The sequence below is a fragment of the Phocoena phocoena genome, chromosome 6 (assembly GCF_963924675.1).
Source record: "Phocoena phocoena chromosome 6, mPhoPho1.1, whole genome shotgun sequence".
Classification (NCBI taxonomy): domain Eukaryota; kingdom Metazoa; phylum Chordata; class Mammalia; order Artiodactyla; family Phocoenidae; genus Phocoena; species Phocoena phocoena.
Window position 1 is genome coordinate 60424130 of NC_089224.1, and position 26266 is coordinate 60450395.

The 26266-nt window shown below is 36.4% G+C and overlaps 1 protein-coding gene across 1 annotated transcript; it reads right to left on the bottom strand.

The window, feature by feature from the left end:
• Positions 1-24712, bottom strand: CDC37L1 (cell division cycle 37 like 1, HSP90 cochaperone). Its single transcript, XM_065879326.1, has 7 exons — positions 24441-24712; positions 18851-19132; positions 15869-15962; positions 8899-9014; positions 8414-8536; positions 4513-4677; positions 1-609 (listed from the first exon to the last, which is right to left on the bottom strand). Exons 1-7 carry the CDS (start codon positions 24570-24572, stop codon positions 508-510), a joined length of 1014 nt encoding a protein of 337 aa, XP_065735398.1. The 5' UTR covers positions 24573-24712; the 3' UTR covers positions 1-507.
• Between the last annotated feature and the right edge of the window lie 1554 nt (positions 24713-26266).

Sequence of the window (26266 nt, forward strand, 5' to 3'; positions counted from 1 at the left end):
TTATCAACTACTGATTTATTGCTTTTAATATAATGAAACACCAGATTTGACAGCTAAATTAGCAATAGGATACAAGTACATTTTTATCTTTAATCATTTTTGTAGAGTAGGACATGTACATATCCATATAAAAAGACTGTAGCAGATGCCTCCTAGAATCAACCAGTTCTTGTAAACATTGCATTTGTGCAGATTTTCATACTTTGATTCCAAAATTGAGAACAATAAGATTAAAGGCAAATTTAGTAGCTAAAAAAAACAAAATAATGTCCAGTTTGACTTCTTGCAACATGTGGTACCACTCCTCTCTTCAGAAAAAAAAACAAAAGAAAAAAACCTAGCAGCACATGAAAAAAATTTTACAAAACGTTTCAGTACTCTTTGTTCTCCCTCCCATCAAAAACCGAACAAAAATAAAGTGCAGCACCCATAAAAGTGTCAAGAAAATAGCCAAGTTCTTCCTTTCTTGTAACAAAATAGCACTTGGCTTCAGCAGTCTTAACCAAATTATACAGTGTCCATCATTTTGGGTTCATCATCATCTTTATGTACCACTGAGTTTAAACTGCAGAGAGCTGTATTGATAGAATACTGAAGATAATCTGGATTCTGAAAAGAAAAAAGAATGAATGAATGATCATCAGTTTTATGCCAGTATATGCAGTTGCATATTCAGTTTTGCATTCTCTATTTCTCTGCAGTATAGCAGAACAGGAAAAAAGATGGACTTTGAAGTCAGACTTGGGTTGAAACCCAAGAAGATAAAGAAAAAAATTAAATAGATTATTACCACTTAATCCAAAGAGATGTGATAAAGAGAGAATGATGTACGTGAAAAATAGAAATGTAATAAACACTACCTTTTTCCTCTGTTTAACAAAACTCTATAATTTTAATTATTTAATCATATAAGACTGTATCTTCCATATGATTATATGTACATAGCTATTGATAATTTAAAAGATAAATATGGCTTTAAGCCAGCAATGTATTATATGTATTATGAAGATTACTAATTATAACAGTAAATACTAAAATTACAAAAACACTTGAATAAGGAAAAAATATATTTACTAAGAAAATATTATAGCTATCTTCAGAGTCTATTTTGGTTTCTCAAAGGTTAAAACAAACCCAAGTGAGAAATGGTTAATCTTCTGAAAGGTACTTAGACTCGTATTTAAAAAGTTGAAAACAAAAGAACAGTTTAATTTAGGTTTTGTTTATTTTTTAAACAGCAGAACTCAAAAATATTCTAATTTGTTCATTTCTAAAACTAGGAACAGAAAACTTTATTCAATAAATGCAAAAATAAACCCATTATTATTAAAGCATCATGAATAGAGACATAAGCCCTTAAGACCTAGGACTTTAGGAAATTCTTCCCCAAGAATTCAGTTTTATCAGTTGTTCTGAATATCTGCTCATACTTAGAGTTTTATTATGTATCACCTACTTTCATCTGTTTATTTTATTTAATAAACATCAATGAGGAAAACAGTCCACACAGGGCATAGATATCTTAAACCTCCCCATACCAAAGGGAGGCAGGGTTTTCAAAAGGTCTCCTTAATAAAGTACAATACTTTGTGATTCTTTTATTGTAAAAATCAAAAAGTAAGCCAGAAGTTAGTTGGATTATTCTCAATCAGGTTTTTATGAAGGAAGTGGCACAAATAACTGACTGAGGTCTGGAACACTAAAATAACTTTGGACCTCAGTTCTAACCCTACCTCTTCCACTTAGTATAATGCCATCCTCAAAGAGAAAATAATTCATCAAAATTTAATAACATTAAAAGCTAGTATACAGGATAAGCCTAAGGTAACTGTTACTTGTATCTCTGTCCAAGAGGCCTTGGTTTAGTTCTCTCAAAGCTAATGATAGTGGTATTTGGCTTATTTCACGAGACTGCTGTCAATTAAAAAAAGAGATTAAAAGCTAAAGTGTTATCCAAATTTAAGTTTTATAAAAAATTATTAATAATCTTGTTATGTTATCCCATTCTCCAAAGAAACAGAGTGCTAAGATCTTTTCTGACCATCCAGGCCCAATTCCAAAGGCCTTCAGAACAGAGCTTACAGTTACTCTCTATTAAGACTAGGCTCCAGATTTTCATGGAGAATTTTGAGTATTAGAACTGGCTAAAGAGATTCTCTAGAATTCATCTACCCACCTCCTTAAGAACTGAAGACATCATCATGAGGAGACTTAAAAAAACAAAAAGCAATCCATATACCTAACCTAATGTACACTTAAATTCCACTGATTACCCTATATTCTCATCTAATAACATACTCAACACATTTCTTGTCCCAGAGACCAGTTCCTCCCAAGAGCACACAACTGAGTGTCTTGTCCTCTTTCTAGCATATGATTCAACAATATTCTATGATGTAGGTCAGTGGTCCCCAACCTTTTTGGCACCAGGGACCAGTTTTGTGAAAGACAATTTTTCCACTGGCCTGGGGTAGGGGTGGGGGGATGGTCCAGGCGGTAATACAAGCAACGAGGAGCAGCAGATGAAGCTTCGCTTGCCCGCCGCTCACCTCCTGCTGTGCGGCCCGGTTCCTAACAGGCCACGGACTGGTACCAGTCAACGGCCTGGGAGTTGAGGACCCCTGATGTAGGAGAATGAATAAGCAATGGAGTAGAACAGAAATCCAGGATTAGCATATTAGCTCCATCACTTACTGTATTGACTTCAGGTAGATTACTTAACCTCCAGGAGGTACAGTTTACTCATCCATAAAATGAATGAAAATGTGTCACAGCATTTTTGAGAAGATTAAATGAGACACCATGTAAAAGTGTTTTGCAGTTTATAAACTGATATAATAAAAATGGGATGTTATTGTCATGGTTAAGCTCTTCTTCCAAATCTCCTCTCAGTTGACAACTTAGTCCCTCAGGTTGTCTCTCATCTTATCCTATCTATCATCTTATCCTTCTCTCAAATAACAGTGTTTCTGTGGATCTAGCTGAAATCTTATCTTTTCCCTCTTACGTTTAGAATCAACAACATCCTTCAAAAGTCTTTTCCTCTGCACTCATTATGTAACACCTTAGTTTTAGGAGGTTTATATGTTGAACTTACAGAGACTTAGTCAAAAAATTCCTTTGGAAAGACTGCGTCCCTATGGGCTCTTTCTCACAGAACTGAAGAGAAAATTTTCATTTTATTTAAACAGCATTAAGAGGTAATGTGTAGGACAAATTGAGAGAGAATATTGCTTACATGTCTAACTAAGGGTTAACATTACTAATTATTTAAAAATCGGACCTTAATTATTTCTATCCTTGAAAATAATATTTTTGGCTGAGTTGAATGTGATCAATTGCTTTCCTTAAATTGTCCCTTTGGCCTACAATACATATAACCAGAATAGTGAAATTATAGATACATAAGGTCAAGATACTGAAAATCTCAATTTCTACCACTCTTGAGATTTAAAAATAAATACAGGGCTCTCCTCACATTGCCTTTTTTTTTTTTTTTTTTTTTTGTGGTATGGGGGCCTCTCACTGTTGTGGCCTCTCCCGTTGCGGAGCACAGGCTCCAGACACGCAGGCTCAGCGGCCATGGCTCATGGGCCCAGCCGCTCCGCGGCATGCGGGATCTTCCCAGACCGGGGCACAAACCCGTGTCCCCTGCATCGGCAGGTGGACTCTCAGCCACTGCACCACCAGGGAAGCCCCACACTGCCTTTTGAGTGAGACTTCCCTTTCACTGTGTAGGCAACAGGCTAAACTGGCTAAAGCTGTTCCTAAAATCTTAGGTCCTAAAAATGAGAAAATGAGAGATGACTGGTTCAATTTAAATGCTACTAGAACCAAAATGGGCAGTAACTTTTAATAACTTAAAACAGTAATCCTAAGTAGAATCAGGCAGACCTGTGGTCCAACCTCCTCTTTGACATAAATTCTTTCACACTAGTGACATGGTTTTAGCTTATTCTAATAGCAGATTTCCAAGGGGCTCAAAGAATTGGCCAATATTACCATAAAGAACAGCTTAGCATAAGTTACATTAATTTGTAGTAAGATGTTACATCTGGTAGGCAACACCAACATTCAAAAAGATAATACTACTAAACTCATGCAACAGATCATCTTGGTTGCTACTTGGACATATGCTTTGAAGCTAATTCATCTCAATAAATTCTTAACGGTATAGTTCTACTTAGAATGAGATGTTCCTCAGGAGCCATCCTGAGAAGTTTATGATTGAGATGATCAATAGTTAACACTTGCCCTTAAGAATGCTTAGGTGGTCCTCATCCCTTCTGTATTTAAAGGAGTGGAATTTGGTATCTCTCTAAATACCTAAGAGATGAACAAGATTTAATGCCAAAATATGGCATGAGATGAAACTCAAGAGTTATCTTTTGAGGCAAGAATATTTAAAATGACCACACATATATAATGTATAAGAAGAAAGAGAAGTCCAAAAGAACAAAAATTATGTAAACTAATATATTTATAAAATAAATATTTACTTTTCCAACTTACCTGTGGTAAGGATTCTAATAAACCTATAGATCCAACACCAGAATGGGGAACATTATTCTGAACTGTCATAGGTTGGAAACTTGGTGATTGAGAATAAAGTCTTACTCTTGACTTGAAAGCTTCAAGTTCATTTTTGAATGCTTCAAAATAACCTTCTTCCTCTGCCTAGAAAATACAAAATATAAAGACTGTGTTTTTCAAGACTTCCAGACCACAGAGTAAACTCTAGCAAGCATATATTAGGCCTGAAGTGGAAGAAGTAAAGATGAGGTGAATAGTTTCAGTGTAGAAACCACCAAGATCTCTGTCAGATTTCTGAAAACTGCCTGTTTTATATGAATATTGAAGATTGGTTTGTTCCATTTCCCTTTGCTTCAGCAAAATAAAACAAACTAATAAGAAACAGCCCGTCTTTACACATACACACTAATAAAATGAAAGAAGGTAGGCTTCCTCTGTATTTCTCTTGATTTATCTATATTCTTGACAGGATCCAAAATAGTCCTCATTTAACCTCTCATGTTCTCCTCTCCTCTTCCCACTGCCAAGCAACAGCCAAGGGATATTCTTTAAACCTTCTAATTCTCTACCAATTAATGAGGGAACACTATTATTGTTATTAGTAATTCTCTGACCCTAAAACCCCTATTTGTAAAAGCCATGAAAGCCAATTAAACTCAACATTCAACTTCGTTATGAAAATACCTTAATGTTTTAGTTAAGGAAGTACCTTCTTTTCAAGTTTATGGAAAGAAAAAAGTACGATGAGTTATGTTGAGGGAAGGGAATTCTCTCTCCCAAGGTGTATTTAATATAAAGCAAAATTCTTAATGCAAAACATCCTTTTGGCAGTAGCCTCCAATTATAAACGTTTCCTTTGCAGATTAAAAAATGACACAGAGCACATCCTACACAATAGATCACAGAGTTTAAGTTCAAGTGGTGGAAGAGATTTTGTCGAAGTCTCATTCCTGAATATCAATGGGCCCATTCGTCTGCAGTGCAATTTTTTTTCTTTAATGTAGTTTACGTTGTGTAACTGGATTAAAACCTATGGATTAGTTACTAGCATCAATATCTATACAAATAATGCAGACAATGTTCTGTGCTGCCATTCTATCTTTTTAAGAATTTAGGAATCATTTCTTTAATTATATTATAGCATTTCACTTTAGTCAATATACGGTACTCGTGTAGACACATGTAATGTTAGCCTTCATATCCAAAAGTAGTCCTTCTGAAATGGTTATGTAGCAAACCATTAAAGGAATCAAGTGACACAACTGCTGACCTTACTTCATGCCTAAGGCCTAGGGATTTAGATCTAGAGAGACTTGATTGATTTTTGTTTTATTAAGCAACCTATGGGTCACTTGCTCAGTTTCTCTATGCTAATTTCCTCGTTTGTAAAAAAAGAAATAAAAATCCTTATAAAATGTTATGAGGATTTAATGAGTTAATCCATGTAAAGTGCCTAGAATAATACCTGGCACAAAGCAAGCACCTCATGAAAGTTATTCCTTAATTTAAAAGAAATTATTAAGAGCACAATGTTAAGATCTAAGACTGCATAGCTGTTCAGTTCTATTTTGTCAAAGTAAATTTCAAAGGATACATATAGTTTGACTATGTTCCATTATCTTACTAAGCACTAGTTCAAACATATCCATTAATGTAAGATGAAAAAGAAAGTATGATTTTATTTTTAATGCCTATGTGTCAAGTGAAAATTTAGAATAGTCATCAGAAGCCTAACTAAAATACCAACTCAATCGTTTACTCATTAAGGGCTTCCCTGGTGGTGTAGTGGTTAAGAATCTGCCAGCCAATGCAAGGGACACGGGTTCGAGCCCTGGTCTGGGAAGATCCCACATGCCATGGAGCAACTAAGCCTGGGTGCCACAACTACTGATCCTGCGTGCTGCAGCTACTGAAGCCTGTGCACCTAGAGCCTGTACTCTGCAACAAGAGAAGCCACCGCAATGAGAAGCCCGCGCACCACAACCAAGAGTAGCCCCTGCTCACTGTGACTAGAGAAAGCCCACGCGTGGCGATGAAGACCCAACACAGCCAATAATAAATAAATAAATAAGTTTATTTTTTTTAAAAATTGTTTACTCATTAAAACTACTGTCTTGGGAAAATTTTGTATTTTAACAGTAGAAGTAGAAGGTAGGACTGCTGCCATACTACTTTTTTTTATTTTAAAAACACAATGTTTTTCTCTATAAAAGGAAATATGTTGACTGTAGTATATGAAAAAGAAAATGGAAATGACTTATACTTCTACGACCCAGGTATAATCAAAATTAAACTTTTGGTATATTTCCTTCTAACTTCTAATTGTGTATGCTAAAATATATCATATATGCAAAAAAGAGCATGTAAAATATTTACGTACAATTTATTGGGCAAAAATCCCACTATGTACCCACAAAAATTAGGAAATAGATCATTACTAGTATCTTAGAGATGAGTTTCAAAGAGCATTCCATCTCTCTCTGAGGTTACCATTATTGTAACTTGTCCTAATCACTCCTTTGCCTCTTCAGTTTTACTGCTTAAAATTTATGTATCATCAACAATATATTTAGTTCTGCTTGTTTTTGAACTTTATAAAAAATATAAGAAAATGATACCAGATATATCATTCTAAGACTTGGTTTTTTTTTGCTTTCTTGTCTTTTTATCCATGCCAATGCTGATTAGTATATTACCAAATGAATATACCACAATTTATTCATTCTACTGTTAACAGACATTTGGGTTGTTCCCAGACTTTTTGCTATTATGAACAATTCTATTAAGCACATACATGAGTGTCTCTAGGGCAGCAGTTCTCAAACTTTATAGTCGCAGGACTCCCTCATACTCTTGAAAATTATTGAGAAACCTAAAGAGTTCCTGTTTATGTGGGCTATATCTATCAATACTTATGTGTTAGAAATTAAAACTGAGGAATTAAATATATATTAACTGAAATATAATAACAAACTCATTACATGTTAACATTTATAACATACTTTTTTAAAAAAACTCTATTTTCAAAACAAACAATTTAGTGAGAAGTCTGGCTTAAGAGAAGATAGCTGTATGCACACATCTGCTTCTGTATCAATCTATGCTGTACACTGATGAGAGAATGAGAGTGAAAATGGCAAATAACATCTTATTATTATTATGAAAATAGTTTTGACTCAGGACTAATGGAAAGGGTCTTGAAAACCCTCAAGTGTCCCTGGACCACATGTTGAGACGTTTTTCTCTAGGGTATATACCTAGGAGAATTTCTCGCTGTAAGCACTTGTCTTGTTCAACTTTACAAGGAAATTTTCCAAAGAGGTTATACCAATTTATACTCCTAGAGTCAGTGCATGTGAATTCTTATTGCTCTACTTCTTGTACAACTTTTAAATTATAGTAATAATTTAAATTAGTAAATTTAGTGAGTGTGAAATGTTATTTAATCTTTCTAGACATACCTATTTTTCGTTACTATAGCTGACTTCATCCTGTATATATAAACATGTATCACTTCTTTTGACTTTATAGCAAAGCATTTTCTCAGGTTAAAAATTTTTCATAAATATAATTTTGATGGCTGAATAATATTCTGTGTACTACAGATTTTTTTTAACCATTCCTCTAATTTTCCTGAATACATACATTCATGTAAATGGCTCTCAATTTCACATACATGTTGTATAGTATAGCTTCTTATATAGCTCCTTTAAATCTATATTAGCATGAAAACAACAATATAATTTTTCTTTTCCTTATAAAATCTACAGAATTTAGCCTGTGGCATCCTGGTTGGATGGCTTCCATTGATGTGTATGGACAAATGAGGTCTCAGCTAAAACCTAACCTTCCCATTTAACAATACCAAATAGCTACTTACTTTGGCTTTCTGGAAAAATAAGCGAAAACATCCTCTTGGATCCACATTACAGTTTTTGGCCATTTCCATAATAAACTGCATTACAACTGCTTGATGTGCTATTTGTTCCATCAGAGCCCCTTTCTGAAAGTAACAGATTAAAATTATAAGAAATATATTTAATATTGTGATTACTATTTGGATTTTTAAAATATGATTTTTAAATAGGTTAAAAAAGAAAAAGGTTTATAGTATCAATACATGGGAACAAGAGAGGTGAGGGGGCAGGCAGGCAGGGAAAGCACATTGGAAACAAGTTTCCCTATGCTAACTGAAATAACTAAAAAAAATTCCAACAGTAAGCTCAAGTAGATGTGAAAACAAAACAAAATTATAATTTCATTTAATGACCTTCCTACTTTCATTTAAAGTAACGGAAAAAACAAAACAAAAAAGTAAATCAGAATTCCACTAATGTTCCCAGAAATTCAAGTTTCACATGATACCTGTTCAGCTTCTAGATGAAAACACCATAAAATAAGATATTTAGCAGTTTCTTCACATACAAGGTATGGATGGTCAGACAAAAATCTCTGACTATCATCCCATCGACTTAACATACCTGTAAAAAAAAGAATTAAACCATGAATGTCAAATACTTTCCTCTTGTAAGCAAAGAAATGGTATTTTAAAATGATTCTCTTTAAAGACAACTCACATTGCCATAGCAGTATGTTATTGGAATACATACTAGCTATTGGAATACCCAGCATATTGGAAATAGCTTTCAAAATTCATAGCAAACTTTATTTCAAATAATGTCAGGCTGAAGTAGGGTGATTGGTTTAAAGCCGTAAGTTCTACATCTGGGGAATGCCCGAAGTCCCAGGCAAATAGAGACTCCTGGTCATTCTAGGCTAAAGTAAGTACAGATAATTTCAGGAGATTCAATATTATTTATTCAGAGAATACAAATTTTTCTGTTAGAAAGATGCATAAGAAAGCAAAACCTCAAGAAACTACACTGAGCAAACAAAGACATAATAAAAGATTCAGAAAAACTACATTTCTTCTAATTTATTAAAATATGTCTAAGATAATATGGTAAAATGTCAACAGCATGGGAAACCAATCCAGTAAGTGTTATAATAGTAAATATACTTTAACCATTTTAGTCATGTTAACCATTTAGTCATGATGACTTTATACGTAGAAAACAAAATCTTTTTAAAATTAGTTAAGCATATTTGAAAATAGCTGCCATTTTGCTTCAGAATACCAAACCAGTCCAAATACTACTAAAGGTGTACTGTCTTCTTTACCCAAATTAGTTAAGAAATTTGGTCAAAAAGTTGATACCACCCAAGTAATTAACAGAACCAGCAAAGTGTTGAGCTTTATTTAGACTCATCCAACCAAGAAAGTTACTGAGTCATCATGGAAATTTTATAAGGCTATCTCAATAGTTTGGCAATAAATCTTTCCTCTAGACACAAAATGAACTTCTGAAGTTCCACATCAGAACACAAGTAAAAACAAAACTGAGGACAAATGTCTTACTGAGAAATACACAGCAACACATGGAAATTAATTAAAAATAATGATTTTTTCCTCATTTAAAAAATTGGAAAAAAGCATTTTAGCATTTTCTCATAAAGAGTTTTACAAGCTTTAGAGAGTTACTTCCCCAACACTTTGGATACAGTGAATAGGTCATTTTAAATTCTGAGAAACGATGATTATTTAAGTTACTTTAAACTACTTCTCAAATTATATAAAGAATCTAATTAATAATTTCTGTGGGTCAGATCTAAAGAAAGCATAATTCTATTTCTTATACCTGAAGCCATAAAATAAATCCTATAAAGCAATTTTGCCTTAGCTTTGTTACACTTCTGAAGAGGGAATATTTTCAACTCTATCAAACCATTCAGAGAGATCATTGCTTCTCCGTTTACTTCTCCATGGGCAGCATTGTGACTTACTCACGCACCAAATTCCTACCCATTCTGGTTTCTTTTGCAGGAAAGATATATACGAAAGGGTTAGTGACACTTGTAGGGGCCGTGAAGAAGGGTGTCACTAAACGTTAAAGGTTTTAAACTATCCACTTAATAACTGAGACAAAACTAACACTTGAGGATGACCATAGCTTTTCTTTACCTGAAAAAGAATTGTCAATACCTGATTTCAAAAATGCATACTAAATTATTATGAAATTGAGAAGTTACGTTACAAGTAGTCCATTAAGACCTCTGTGGGAAGAGTGTGGAATTTTATGAACAAAATATATCAAGAGAATCAATGGCTTAGTGGAACAGAACATACCAGAAAGTACACATATTACTTTGGAATTTATAAAGAAACTAAAAATCAAATGGAGAGTAACACAATCTAACATGATGACTCTAGGACTAAACTGCCTAGGTTCAAGTATTGGCCTTACCACACCTTGGGCAAGTTCTGTTATACCTCTATGCCTACATTTCCCCATGTGTAAAAGAGGGCTAAAAACAGCATCTAACTCATAGGATTTTTGTGAGGACTAAAGGAGTTAATACATATAAAGCACTTAAAACAGTACCTGACAGAAAGTAAACACCTGATAAATACTAGGTATTATTAACACAATATGAACAATTCATTCATTCATTCATCCATCAAATGTTAAGCTAATCCTTTTTTTTTTTTTGCGGTATGCGGGCCTCACTGTTGTGGCCTCTCCTGTTGCGGAGCACAAGCTCCAGACGCGCAGGCTCAGTGGCCGTGGCTCACGTGCCTAGCTGCTCCACAGCATGTGGGATCTTCCCGGACCGGGGCACGAACCCGTGTCCCCTGCATCAGCAGGCGGACTCTCAACCACTGCGCCACCAGGGAAGCCCTAAGCTAATCTTTTGGTTAAGGATAATCTAGTCATTTAAACCAGCCAACCAACTTCTCTGAATGCTTGAAAAACCTTACTTTGACAAATTAAAATATTTTAATTATGTATCTTCACCCATATATTTTTTTTCTGGTGAATGTCTAAATCCCAATCCACCCTTTAGCTCTCAATATTCCATCTGATTCCTAAAATGGTCCCCAAATACACTTCATTATTTATTTCCCTTTCCTTTTTGCATTATACTGATAGAATGATAGATTTCAATCCTTTGAATTATACTAAGTATCTTAATTTGTCAATATACCAAAAACCTCCCAACTAGGTTGTGAATTTCTTAATGAATGATATATGACCTATTTTTCAATATATCCTGAGCTCCAGATCTCCTGTATTCCCAATCACCTACCACCAGACAGCTACTTCTACCTACATGCCTGCACATAAACTCATCTTATTTGAAAATGAACCCATTCTTCTCTCCCTGCCCATCTACATTGCTTCCTAGGTTCCATGTCACCCAATCAGGTATTTCAGAGATTCTTCTGACATTTCCATTCCTCCCACATCAAACTTATCACTAAGTCCTGTGCTTATGCTATTGCAATCTGTTAATATGGTGAATCACATTAATGAGTCTTCTAATGTTAAGCTATCCTTGAATTCTTAGGATAAACTCTTTAAAAATATTTCTTTTTCAGATTATAAAAATAAAGTATTTTCATTGTGAAGAATTTGAAAAATCCAGAAAATAAAAACCACCTGCAATGCTTACAAGAGATAATCAATGTTAACATTCTGATGTATTTCCCTCTGGTTTATTTTTTAATGACTTTTAGAGAAACAAAATTAGAATCATATCATACATGTTAATTTCCTACTCACTTCACATTCTAAGAGTACTTTTATTAATGTTTTTCAAAAATAGGATACTGATGTGTTTTTGAAAAGCAATATGTAAGTGATTACATTGAAGAGACTGAATATCCACCTACAGCACAACTGATTCTAACATAGTATCTATGCAAATATTTACAGCTTTTAACAAAATCTCCAGTGGCAACATCCCACACAGATTCAAAGAAATGCTGAATCACAGCTAACTTTGGTTGGAAGTGAACAGATGATGTGCCATGAAAAACTGTTAGATCACCAAAAATCAGCTCTAATCATCATAAAGACAGTGATGTCAAAGATGCATATGACTTTGAAGAAAACTGTTCTGTGAAGTTTAAAAGAAAACAGACTTTATTTCTAAATTGGTATTTTATATTTATAAAACACGAATTAACTAAATTAATAAGTAAACATAAATATGGGGGAAAAAATTAATACTTCACAATATTCCATGACATGGTTGTACCATTAATCATTAGATGGTAAATTCCATCTAATTACAAGGGGTAATAAAAGCAATATAAGAAAAGACAGTCAAAAAATATCAAAAGATACCATAAGGGAAAGTTAGGAGGAAGTCTGAAGAATATACGTACGCATGAGACCACAAAGTAGTACAGTGTCAAGCCTTTGCAGCCCTTCACAACCTCCCATGTTCTAGGCCCATGTCTTCCAAGAGTCTGGAATGCAAACCAAGTTTGGAAAGCCTCCAGCTAGAAGCTCTAATCACAGCTGCTATTCCAAATGTGTTTACTTCAAAGGATTATATGAATGTAGTCATTACTCTGACAAATGCCTTTTTTTCCTTTATTACAACAAGCACACAACTCCAGAAACATCTGCTTCCACCCAGGTGGGACAATTATTAAACTTCCACTGTCTTGCCTCAGGTCTCTCCATCAACTCTGTGCCATAATTTAGTCCCCAGAGACTTTGGCTATCTCATCATCCCACATGACTGCAAACTGGTCTACTGTACTCTGATGGAACTTGGTGAGCAAGAAGGAGCAGGTATCCCATTTGTCTTGGTACGATACAAACAAACATGCCAGAAAGTGGGAAATAAAAACACAGGAAAATTTTGGGAGCCTATACTACCCTAGTAACATTTCTGGGGATCCAATGGGCTGTGGCAAGTAGGATATCTTGCCCAAAGCGAAAAGTCAAGTGTATTTCCACTAAGAAACAGGCACAATGTGAATCTGGGAATGGCTATCAGGTCTGGTTGGCTTTGAAGACAGTAAGGCTCTGGTTAGTATTAAAGGATGAGACATGGAAGCCCACTCATGCAATGGCAAAACAACTGTTTATTAGTCACATATTTCCTCAGCCATCTGATTGTTTGTACAATATTTTATAAACTAAGGAGTCATGGTGGTAGATTTGAGATTATGCAGAGATTCAACAGCATGGGATCTCTTCATCAAGGGTATTCCAGGTTAGCCACTGAATACCTAATTTACCAGTAGCAGAAACCAGTGCTGAAACCTCAATATTGAAGAGGACAGCCAACCATCAAGCTGGAAGGACCAGCCAACCATCAAGTAATAGGTCGATAATCTTGGTCCCGTTTCATTTTGGAGGGACCAGTGGTTCCTCACTTGAACAAGACCATTTGAGATCTGGTATTGCCCTCCCTCTTTGCCATGCTTCTACCAGTAATGCATCTGTGGTCTTACTAAATGGGATGTTCCCCATACCACATTATTTCTTGACCCCAAAACTGAATTTACAGCAAAAGAAATGAAGACAACAGGCTCATGAAATTCACTGGTCTTATGAACATTACTACACAGAAGCAGTAGGTTTTATAGGATAGTGAAATGTTTTATTGAAGACACACATAATTATAGTGCCAGGTGGGTTACTACACCTAGTGAGGTAGGGATATTTTCCCAAACAAAATTCCTTCTGACCACAGCACTCAGTTTATAGCAAAAGTGAGGGAACTATTTTACATGCACTAGGTTTCCCATGGCTCCAAAGCAACTGGCCTACAGAATGCAAGCTCTGTGAAAGCACCTTGAGGGATGCTATTCTACCAGATGCATCATGCTCTGAAAGAGTAATCAGTACATGGTACTCCTTTTCCTACAGAACACACAGGCCTGGGAAGTAAGGGCTGTAGGTGGGAGCTGCAACTCACATTATCACAACTAAGATTCATTTACAAAATTTTTGCTTTTTATTCTTATAATTCAGGGCTCCGCTTATTTAAAGATTTTAATATCTACCCAAGGGATGACTGTATATCCATTTTTTCTATTGTAAATAATACTGGAATGATAATATTTGCAAAAATAAACTTCGCTTACTTCTTCAGACACTATTCTTGAATTAAACAGAATACGTAACTTATTTCACTTTTTAAAAATAAAAAGTATGAGGGCTTCCCTGGTGGCACAGTGGTTAAGAATCTGCCTGCCAATGCAGGGGACACAGGTTCATGCCCTAGTCCGGGAAGATCCCACATGCCATAGAGCAACTAAGCCCGTGTACCACAACTACTGAACCTGTGCTCTAGAGCCCGCGAGCCACAACTACTGAAGACCGTGCACCTAGAGCCCATGCTCCTCAACAAGAGAAGCCACTGCAATGAGAAGCCCACACACCGCAACGAAGAGTAGCCCCCGCTCGCCACAACTAGAGAAAGCCCGCACGCAGCAACAAAGACCCAACATAGCCAAAAATAAATAAAATAAATAAATCTATTTAAAAATAAAAAGTATGAGAAAAATGAATAAATTTTATGAATAAACTTTATGAAATAATTCTATGAATAAACTGCAAAAAAAGGAAAAAATCTAAAGTAGTATCTGTTGTACTGACATAAGGATGAATGAAATTCTAAATACTTTGGGAGAGAAACACCAATAGGAAAAAGGTCTCAAAATGTCATTTAAAAAGCTTATTAACATACTCCAAATAAAAACTATGTTTACTAAATTGACACATATATACTTCCCAGTAGCATTTTCACTCCAGCAGTATTGTCACTGCTTATAATTCTTAGAACATAGCATACTGTTTCCCGACTCTGCCTTTGGACATGCTGTTGCCTTGCCTCCCTTATCTACATGGAGAACTCTTACATGTTCCTTATAATCTAACTCAGACGTTATCTCCTCTGGGAAGCCTTCACTAAAATCAACCCCCATCCCACTGCTTTTCCCCAATAGAGAAAACTATTTTTCAGTTCTTTGTATATGTATTTCTATTACTTATTATTTATTATAAATTATATTCTATTACTTATTAGTTATCTGAATAACAGTTGAAGCATCTACATAAATTGTATAGCATCATATCCAAAACCTGAAAAAAATGAATGCTAATCTTACAACCATAAAATAATCAGATACAAAGGAAGCAAAGATGAAAAAAGACAAAAGCAAAGACTAGTTGGGAAATGGAAAGAAATCTAGGTAGTAAAAAAGACCATGTTTTTAGAGGGTAGGATTATATAATAATAGATTGAATTTTGCTTTTCTTCACAATTCAGTTTACTCTGTCACTCTATTTTTTTACGACCAAAAAAAAGTCTAAAACAAGAGCTATACAACTGTGCCAGAAGCAGCTATGCAACTGGAGTTTGTCACTTGTCTTCTTTTTGGTCCCCATTTTATAAATCCACCTTTTGTACACATATTTATGGTACCAAACATTACAAAAGAAGGAAACTCAAGTAGTAAACTTACCAAAATGTCTGATTTTCTGCTCATGTTTCTGCATAAATGATTTTGATTTATCTTCATCTTCTGTTTCTTTTCTTTTATCCTGATTAATAAAACTCTAAGAAAAAAATTTTGAAGTTAAAATCAGATTTTATATTCTAATTGGATTTTTTCTCACTTATTGAATGCCTAGCAATCCTTCTTATACACACTATAAAAAGGTGATGTAGTAAACTCATATTACATTATTAAATTCATCTGTAAAACTCTATTAAAAATTAAAATTTTCTTGGGCTTCCCTGGTGGCGCAGTGGTTGAGAGTCTGCCTGCTGATGCAGGGGACACGGGCTCATGCCCCGGTCCGGGAAGATCCCACATGCCACGGAGCGGCTGGGCCCATGAGCCATGGCCGCTGAGCCTGCGCATCCAGAGCCTATGCTCCACAGTGGGAGAGGCCACAACACTGAGAGGCCCACGTACCACAAAAAAAAAAAAAATTAATTAAAATTTTCTTGTAATGAAGTTTCATTAGTCTTATTTAAAGTGATATATATGTAGAAAATTATACAATTATTTTAGAAATCAACAGAGAAAAACAAATGAATTAACCTTTCTGTAAAACTGAATTTCCCTATCAAAGGCAGGTACAGAAAGATCCTTTACATGCATAATTTATGTTTTGCATTATTCATTTCCATTAAATATTTGCAGCCCTACTGTCATCTATGGAGTTCTTGCTGGAAACAAACTCAGAAATTCAAAGCATATAGAGTATATTTACAACAAAATTTTTGATAAGACATAAACCTAAAACAGACCTTTGCTGTAAACTTTTTTTAGGAGAGGCTAAACAGTTCGATTCTGAAATCAAGTACAAATTTCTATTAAGGAAGTGCTTCTTTTCAGTTAAATAAGTCATAAAAAAGACGAAGATGAAGTTTTTATCTGGCCAGAAAAACTGGCAGAACAATTTCTCAGAACATTATGTGATCACGTTTAAACCTTGAGATCATCACTGCCAAAAATGAAAATTGAAAACTAGCTCTCTGACAGTTTACAATCAGGAAACACACAAGTTTACATATTTCAAAATAAAAGCATTTTTTTCCTTTATATATTCTCCATCTAGACCAGCACTGTCCAATAGAAATATAATCCAAGCCACAAACGTAATTTAAAGTTTCCTTTCAGCCATGTTAAAAAGCAAAAGAAACAGATGAAATTAATAGCATATCTATTTAACCCAACATATCCAACATATTATCATTTCAACATGTAAGCGACACAAAAAATTATTAATGGAATATTTTACTTTTTTTGATACTAAGCCATCAGAATCTGGCGTGTATTTTACACTTACAGCACATCTCAATTCGGACTAGCCACATTTCAAGTGCTCAATGGCACATGTGGCTAGTGGCTATCAAGTTGGACAGCGCAGACCTAGACCAGTCCTCTCAAGTCTCAAGCTCCCAGACAAAATCAATGTACGATTTTGAGCAAATGACTGGAACATAAAGAGAGTCCTAATTAATTTGTGGTATAAATGTAAGCTATGTTAGAATCCAACTTTAAAAAAAAACAATTAAAAGAAGAGACAAAAATATTTTCTTTGTGACCACTGTGTTAACAAAAGAGACATTAACTTTATAAACAAAGAAACACTGTTTTGACAATTCCCTCTGGAATAAAAAAATTATTTTAAATAGTTTTGGGGTATAAATGCAAACCAGAAATAAAGTAATACTTAAGATGACACATCCCTTAGAACAACATATACAGAGACAGCGAATCATTCAGTGAAAGAATTATTCTGTTGAGGGGAAAGAAAAATATATAAATTAGTACAATCACAGAAAAAGTCTAGAAGGATATGACTCACTGTTAACAGTGGTCATCTCTGGGAAATGGAAATGAAGGAAGCCTTTCAATTCTACTTTACAGGTTTATGTTTTTGTTTTTTACAAGAAGCATGTTGTACTCTTACAATTTATCTCCATTAAAGAAAGAAGTACTGATAGGGCTAGTGGTACTAGACATTTACCTGTGTGTATTACTTATTGCTGTAGCAGGACTAGAGCTAGTCCAGGGGAAGGAAATTAAAGGTGCTTGGGGGGGGAGTGTTGAGAGTGGATGCCAGAGCAGAAACAAGTAGTGTTACACACTACATGTAGAGAATAATGACGGTTAAAGATAAACTGAATGCGGACTTAGACAAGAATGAGCAGTCCATACCTAAGTCTTGAGAGTTAAGTTTAGTACAAATAGAAAGAGCACTACTTTAGACATTAGATGAAAATGACTTTATTTCATTGCCCACTTCTTTTTCAGATACAAAAGTCAAAGAATAAGGCCTATATATGTAATCCAGTGAGAAACAGAAGACCGCTCTTAACAAACTAACTTGGCAAAAGTATTTTACTACTCCTTTCAGCAATAATGCTTGTAACACTAAGACCAGATTACTGTCTGAGGTTTACTAAATACATACTGGTAAATAACAGTGAGAGACTTTGTTTTATTTGATAAAACCAGTAACGATACATTAGTGTTACAAAATTGAAAGCAAGCTGATAAGCATAGCAACATCAGAAAGCACTGGTAACATCTGAGTTTTACCACATACCAGGCCCCATGCTATCTGCTTTTAAGATGTTACCTTATTTAGCTTTCATACCCACTCTTTATAGTTGATGAAACCTTAGAGAAGTGACTTGCCCAAGGTCACAAAGCCAGCTTGTGAAAAGTTGAAATTTGAGGCAGTCTGACTCCAGAACCCAGGCTTATATTCATTGTGCTATGCTGTAGCCATATAATTGGATTAAGGACTACCCACATTAGACACTACTGGGGATAACACATTTCTGTAACAATCACTTTTCCTAAACTGTCAACACTGAATACTGTTTATAAGATTCTGTTGCTTTGTTAACAGATATGCACAACTGGTTTGTACAAACACTTCAGTCTTTCCTTCTTTCATTATGGTCCAATAAAAGAGAGTACCTTATTAAAAACATCCTTGCTAATGGCATCCATGTTCCACAGACACATTCTCTCTCTTTGTACTAGAGCCTCTTCTTTCTGCCGCCATTCTTCTTCCCGTTGCCTCAGTTCTGATACTGCTGTTTGTGCTTTGGCATGTTCCTGATCCAAGGACTCAGAGTTATGCAGTGCTAAGCTACCAAGTTTCTGCTGAGCTTCAGCGAGATTCCATTTGCACGCCACAGAGCTCTTCACAAACTCTTTCTGCTTTTGGCAAGCCATTTCAATTCCATGGCTATACATCTGGATTAAAAAACAAAACAGTATTTTTAAGAAATGAAGAAGGCAACAGAACAGGTATGTTTATGTAGCACAGTTCAAATTTCTATTAGTCATGGATTTCTGTACAATGTTTTTGGTACACAGGTATTCAGCCTTCTGTGTTTGCAGTTAAGAGTTTTATATTATAGACCTTGTTTCATCAACTAGACTCTAAGTTTTGTTGTTAATTTGTGCCTCTCCCCTGACAACTAACAGCAACAAAAAGCCTGGCAACTAGCACAGTATCCTGCATACAGCGGGGCCTCAACAAACATTTGATTTATAGTCTTCATAATCCTGAAACAGAATAATGAAAACAAAAGCTTAAATCTAGTTCATCATCTTATCACTCAACATGCTGAAAAACAGACCTTTATAGAGCTTTGCTTTGCAAGTTCTTCACTCAAAGAACCTTTTATTTAGAAGTAATCACTTCTTGGTTTCTATTTTCTTTCTGTGTTACCCCAATCCTTGGTAATCTGAGTTGTTATTATTGGAAATTTCTATTTAAAACTGACTACATCAGATAGATAACCTTTAACTTAATCCTAATCAAAACAGACAAAGTTGTTTTAAAAAAATAGTCACTGGTCCACCCTAGTGACTCTTTTTTTTTTTAAGATCTTTACTGAAGTATAATTGCTTTACAATGGTGTGTTAGTTTCTGCTTTATAACAAAGTGAATCAGCTATACATATACATATGTCCCCATATCTCTTCCCTCTTGCGTCTCCCTCCCTCCCATCCCTCTAGGTGGTCACAAAGCACTGAGCTGATCTCCCTGTGCTATGCAGCTGCTTCCCACTAGCTATCTATTTTACGTTTGGTAGTGTATATATGTCCATGCCACTCTCTTACTTTGTCCCAGCTTACCCTTCCCCCTCCCCGTATCCTCAAGTCCATTCTCTAGTAGGTCTGTGTCTTTATTCACATCTTGCCCCTAGGTTCTTCATGACCTTTTTTTTTTTTTAAGATTCCATATATATGTGTTAGCATACGGTATTTGTTTTTCTCTTTCTGACTTACTTTACTCTGTATGACAGACTCTAGGTCCATCTACCTCACTACAAATAACTCAATTTCATTTCTTTTTATGGCTGAGTAATATTCCATTGTATATATGTGCCACATCTTCTTTATCCATTCATCTGCTGATGGACACTTAGGTTGCTCCCATGTCCTGGCTATTGTAAATACAGCTGCAATGAACATTTTGGTACATGACTCTTTTTGAATTATAGTTTTCTCAGGGTATACGCCCAGTAGTGGGATTGCTCGGTTGTATGGTAGTTCTATTTTTAGTTTTTTAAGGAACCTCCATACTGTTCTCCATAGTGGCTGTATCAATTTATATTCCCACCAACAGTGCAAGACGGTTCCCTTTTCTCCACACCCTCTCCAGCATTTATTGTTTGTAGATTTTTTGATGATGGCCATTCTGACCGGTGTGAGATGATATCTCATTATAGTTTTGATTTGCATTTCTCTAATGATTAATGATGTTGAGCATTCTTTCATGTGTTTGTTGGCAATCTGTATCTCTTCTTTGGAGAAATGTCTATTTAGGTCTTCTGCCCATTTTTGGATTGGGTTGTTTGTTTTTTTGATATTGAGCTGCATGAGCGGCTTGTAAATTTTGGAGATTAATCCTTTGTCAGTTGCTTCATTTGCAAATATTTTCTCCCATTCTGAGGGTTGTCTTTTCGTCTTGTTTATGGTTTCCTTTGCTGTGCAAAAGCTTCTAAGTTTCATTAGGTGGTGACTCTGTTCTACTAAGACTCAACAGTAATTAGTTTTAACATTTATTTAAAAATTTTTTTTAAATAAACGTATTTTATTTATTTATTTTTGGCTGACTGGGTCTTCGTTGCTGCGCACAGGCTTTCTCTAGTTGCGGCAAGCGGGGGCTACTCTTCGTTGTGGTGCGCGGGCTTCTCATCACGGTGGCTTCTCTTATTGCAGAGCACAGGCTCTGGGTACACAGGATTCAGCAGTTGTGGCACACAGGCTTAGGTGCTCCGCGGCATGTGGGAATCTTCCCAGACCAGGGATCGAACCTGTGTCCCCTGCACTGGCAGGTGGATTCTTAACCACTGTGCCACCAGGGAAGCCCACTTTTAACGTTTATTGAACCACCACGTGTAAAGCATCGTGACGGATGTTTAATTCCTTATATTCCTCAGTTCTATCAAACAAAAGCTAAAGGCACATTCTTTATGATTTCTTAGCCAAAATGTAGATCAATTTCAAACTAGGTATTCAGAATAATTTTACTCTAATCTATTCCCTTATCTTTATCACTATTCAAGCCCTTGTAATTTCACACTTTAATTATATAAATACACTCTTTCTCATTTCAAGCCATTCTCTACTCTTCTAGACTTGGAGTGATTTCTCCAAGAAACAAATATGATAATTTTACTCATTCTTAGAGTCTTGGGATAAAGTGCAAACTCTGTGGCATGGCATGGTCCCTCATGATCTCACTTCCTATTATCTCTCTAGACTCAGTCCTAGTCACTCTTCTACTTGTTTGCTTATTCTTTACATCCCCTTCCCACCCCTCCACCCCATTCAATGTGACAACTCCCCCATCCCTAAACCTCCTATCTCCATCCCAGATTCCAGCATCATGTCCCTTCCCTCTTACCCTGTCCCTCTCCACCCAAGTTATGCATATTTTTAAAGTGGTGTTTTCACACAATACTGTGCTTATTTGTTTAACTATCAGCTTCTTGAGGGGCTAGAATGCAATAAATCTTAGATGAATAAACGACTTGACTTCTTGGAATAGACTAGTGGTGGTTAGGAATTCTAAGGCAAGTAGCATGCAAGGCTTCTTTTTTAGCTAAGTCTTCAGGCAAACTTAGATTTCTATTGGAGGGAATGTGGACACTTGCTATTCAGATGTTTTACTTGTTTAGCAGGTTTGGAGCCCAGATACCACTTGGTCCTAACCAACCAAGTAAGGTATTTATTTTTACTTTTTGCTACCTTAGAATAGGGTTAAGAATAACTGCAGACTAGCTATGCTTAAAAAGGGACTAGGAAGAGGAGAAAAATGAAGCTATAAAATTTATTTTGTAAGAAAAGTCAAAGAAATACTAAGAAAGGTAAGGACAAATGGAAATATCTTGCATTGTCAAATTATGCGGGAGCAAATTCTCAAATCACCTCTCAAATCAAACACAGAAATTTTATTTCTTAATTCTAAAAATGATTTATGTTTATATCCTTCTGCACAGACTACACAGACTATGTTTGGGCATTTGAGTAAACTATCCAACATGTATTGAGATGACTGATCATATTTTAATAAACAAAGATTTGAAAAAAGAACTGTTAGCATTAAGGTCTACTAATGTAACTTTACATTAAAAAAATTCCCAAACAGGATCTCTAAGTTCCAAACTGCATTTAACTGGATCTCAGAACTATACATCACATATGACATTAATATAGCTAGTTTCCTTATATTTGGTAAAATTACACCAAGGCTGTTTTTATAAAGATTATAAAATGTTTATATACTGAATTAAATATTTTATTCTTTCCAAATATTCCAAAAGAAAAACTTAAGTTCTAAAACTTAAATCCAGCATGACAAGTAAGTAGGTTTGTTATAAACACAGGAACTAATTTAGGATTAGAAATCATTTTGCAAATCTTAGTACCATTCAAAGTTAGTTTCAGCCAAATAAAATTTTACATTACATCACAGGATGGGCAGTACAGTAGGTGGGAAAAAACACTGTACTAGGTGTCAGAAGTGGATTCTACTTTTAATTCTGCCACTGCCTACATGGCCTCAGGGAAATCACTTTTAATGTAGGATTTAAGCCTAATCATTTCTAAAATTCCTTTCAGCTAAATAAGCTTATAAATTAATATACAGCTATTTTTAAAATTCAGTTTCTCTTAGGTTACTCTTTAGATTCAACCACAATGCAGTGAAATTCTTGAGACCTTTCTATCCTCTCTATACTCCTTCAAAACTGACAATGGCAGCTGCTGTTCATTCTTTTTCTATCTCTGTAACACATTCATTATGTGCTTATATAACACATTTTGTATATAAAGATGACACCAGTGATCCATAATTAGTGGGTGACTACCAACCTATCAACTCTCATTCTGTCCTCCTAAAAAAATGTCTTGCACTTTCCCAGTGACTAGCTGGCCGAAGTACAGTCTGTGGTTATGAAACAGCATTTTTCTCTGTGCAGCCAACCAACCCTGTGAGCTGGGCATAGGATCGATGACCCTACACTTATTGGCAAACAACTTAAATCACTCATTTTCATTAACAGCTAGCAAGATGAGTCTAGAGAAAAACTGTTTTAATTCAGTTAAGCCCTGGGGGACCCCATTTTGCAAGAAGCCTAGAAGGCAAATACCTATAATCCATTTCATTGAACATATTAGTGTTTAGTCCGTGATCCTGAAATATACTTCGAAAACACTCAGGTTAGGAGAAAAACCGAGACAAGGTGATATGAGTACCTAAGCACTCCCTAAGATAGGACCAGGAAAATCCTAAGTGGCAGTATATCACATTTGGATAAGTTTCAGAGGAAAGAAGGCTGGGCTGAAAACCACAAGTAGCGGCAGGAATCTGAGGAAGAAGTCTGAAGGAAAAGGCAAACGTGTGCCTATATATTTTTACTGAAGAATGGTGTGAAACAAAACTAAAATCAGAAACGTAAGGGGAAAATAGTCACGCGAATGGGCGAGATTTATGCCAGCATCAATAGCAAGGTTTACAGAATTTGCTCAGATGTCAAAAGTCAGTGATATAAACTGGATCTGAAATCTTTATGTCAGGAGCTCAGTGAATTATTGAAATACAACCATTCACTGTTCCCATCAACTGTGCACAATTATTAGTGCCTTCAAAAGAATAAAGTGCTCGGATAAGAGCAGGCACAAGAAGACAAAGGGTCAATGTTATAGAGTGAGCTGTCCCAAATCTGGGTACCGTCAGAAGAGGGGTGGAGGGGAGAAACTTCTTCCAAGGGTGAGGAATTAGCCAAGGTGAAAAGGTGTGCGTGGAGGTGAAGGTTGGGGCTATATGGCCAGACCCTCTTCGAAGACCTCAGTAGATGCTACAAAGTGATGGGATGGCTTCAGGCTCCCGACGCCCGAGGTTGGGGGTCGGGAGTCGGGGGCGGGGAAAGGGGGAGGTGGGGGCTCAGAACAGGGCACAGAAGAGGGTCGCAGAGACAGAGGGCTCTGGGGGCCTGGTGACGGCACCTCTCCATCCCCCCGCAGAACACGGGCCCCTTCTCACCTGGGTGCCGCCTCCGGGCAGCTGCGGGTAGCGAGGAGAACCGGGGGACACGTCCAAGTCACTCTCTTCCTCAGCCTCACCTTCTGCCCGAGGGAGGCTCCAAGGTCCTGGCGGAGGCCACGGCTGCTCCATGTCCGGCTGCCCCCGGCCCTACAATCCCCACTGCCAACAGACTTCCCGTGAGCGGAACCTACTGCGCGGAGCCAGCCGCCCCAGCCGGCTGGGGCCGTTACCCAGAATCCCTCTGCCGGCCGCGGCGCCGACGCACGCCCGGCGCCAGCCTGTGCCGCGCCACCGGCGGACGGTGGAAAAAGACGTACTTCACTTGTTACGTCACTTCCGGATAGGAAGGCGTGGTAGAGGGAGGTACGTCCCGGATCCTGGGAGGCGGCTGTGGGTCTGGAATGGTTTCTTGTTTAAAACTAGTTTTTCTGAAGCCTTTCAGTGCTGCAAGTTTACCCTCAACGGCGCTGAGGGTCATGTAGTATTAAATACTTGTTGTCTGGAGTTTCCTACGCAGTAAACGGTGGGTCCTAGGGGCGGGTAGGTGTTCGGACCAAGTGTTGTCCTCCACTGCGTATTGTGTAAAAACTGCAATTCATTCCTGTACTCGTTACTGATATGTAAACCAGTTTCTGAAGCGGGGGTGAGGGTGGGGGTAGTTGAAGTGGAGAGAAATTTTAAAAACAGAGACAACTTTCCTCTCGTTCTGAGTTACGAGCAACGAGGATTCTGCGAAACTTGGCTGGGGAGAAGAGTATGCCAAAGATAAAGTACTGGAAGGAGCAGGACTTTAAAAAACACAGTACCATATATACAATGGAATATTACTCGGCCATAAAAAGAAACGAAATTGGGTCATTTGTTGAGACGTGGATGGATCTAGAGACTGTCATACAGAGTGAAGTAAGTCAGAAAGAGAAAAACAAATATCGTATATTAACGCGTATATGTGGAACCTAGAAAAATGGTACAGATGAACCGGTTTGCAGGGCAGAAATTGAGACACAGATGTAGAGAACAAACATATGGACACCAAGGGGGGAAAGTGGTGGTGGGGGGCGGTGGTGGTGTGATGAATTGGGCGATTGGGATTAACATGTATACACTGATGTGTATAAAATGGATGACTAATAAGAACCTGCTGTGTAAAATAAAGTTCAAAAATTATAAAAAAATTAAAAAAAAAATACAGTACCACAAATAGCGGATGTGTAGGAAGGGCTTCAGTGTATTTCTACGTATCTCGTTTAATCGTAAAGATTTGTGCTCTCATTATCCCCTTTTTTGAGAAGAAGAAATAGACCCCATTATGCCTAAGGTCACACATTTTAAGGGGAAGAGGTAGGATCAGCCCAGGGCGTATGACTTAAAAACGTGCACGTTTAACAATCAGGCATTGCTGCCCTACTCATAATTAGAGACCCAAATAAAAATAACGAGACGCCATTTTTTCAATCTTTTGAAGTTTGTCGATACCGAGTGTAGGCAAGGTGTGAGGAGATGCTGTTAGAATGTCATTTGTGTAACCTTTCGGGTGGGGTAACCTGAGAGTATCAGAGGTTTAAGTGCTTAGATTCGGCAATTTAACTACCAGGAAATTATCCAACAGTTATTTTTGCACCAATAACTAGTGATTTATCCACAAAGGTGTTTATTGCAGCTTTTTTCTTTTTTCTTTTTTTTGTGGCAAGGAACAAAAAGCAGAAAGTATATATAACTGTGCTGATATAGAAATATCTCCAAAATGTGAGTAAAAAAAGGCAACTTACTTTCTTATATGTATATTTATATAGCTATACGTATCTATCAAGAGACAGTAATCC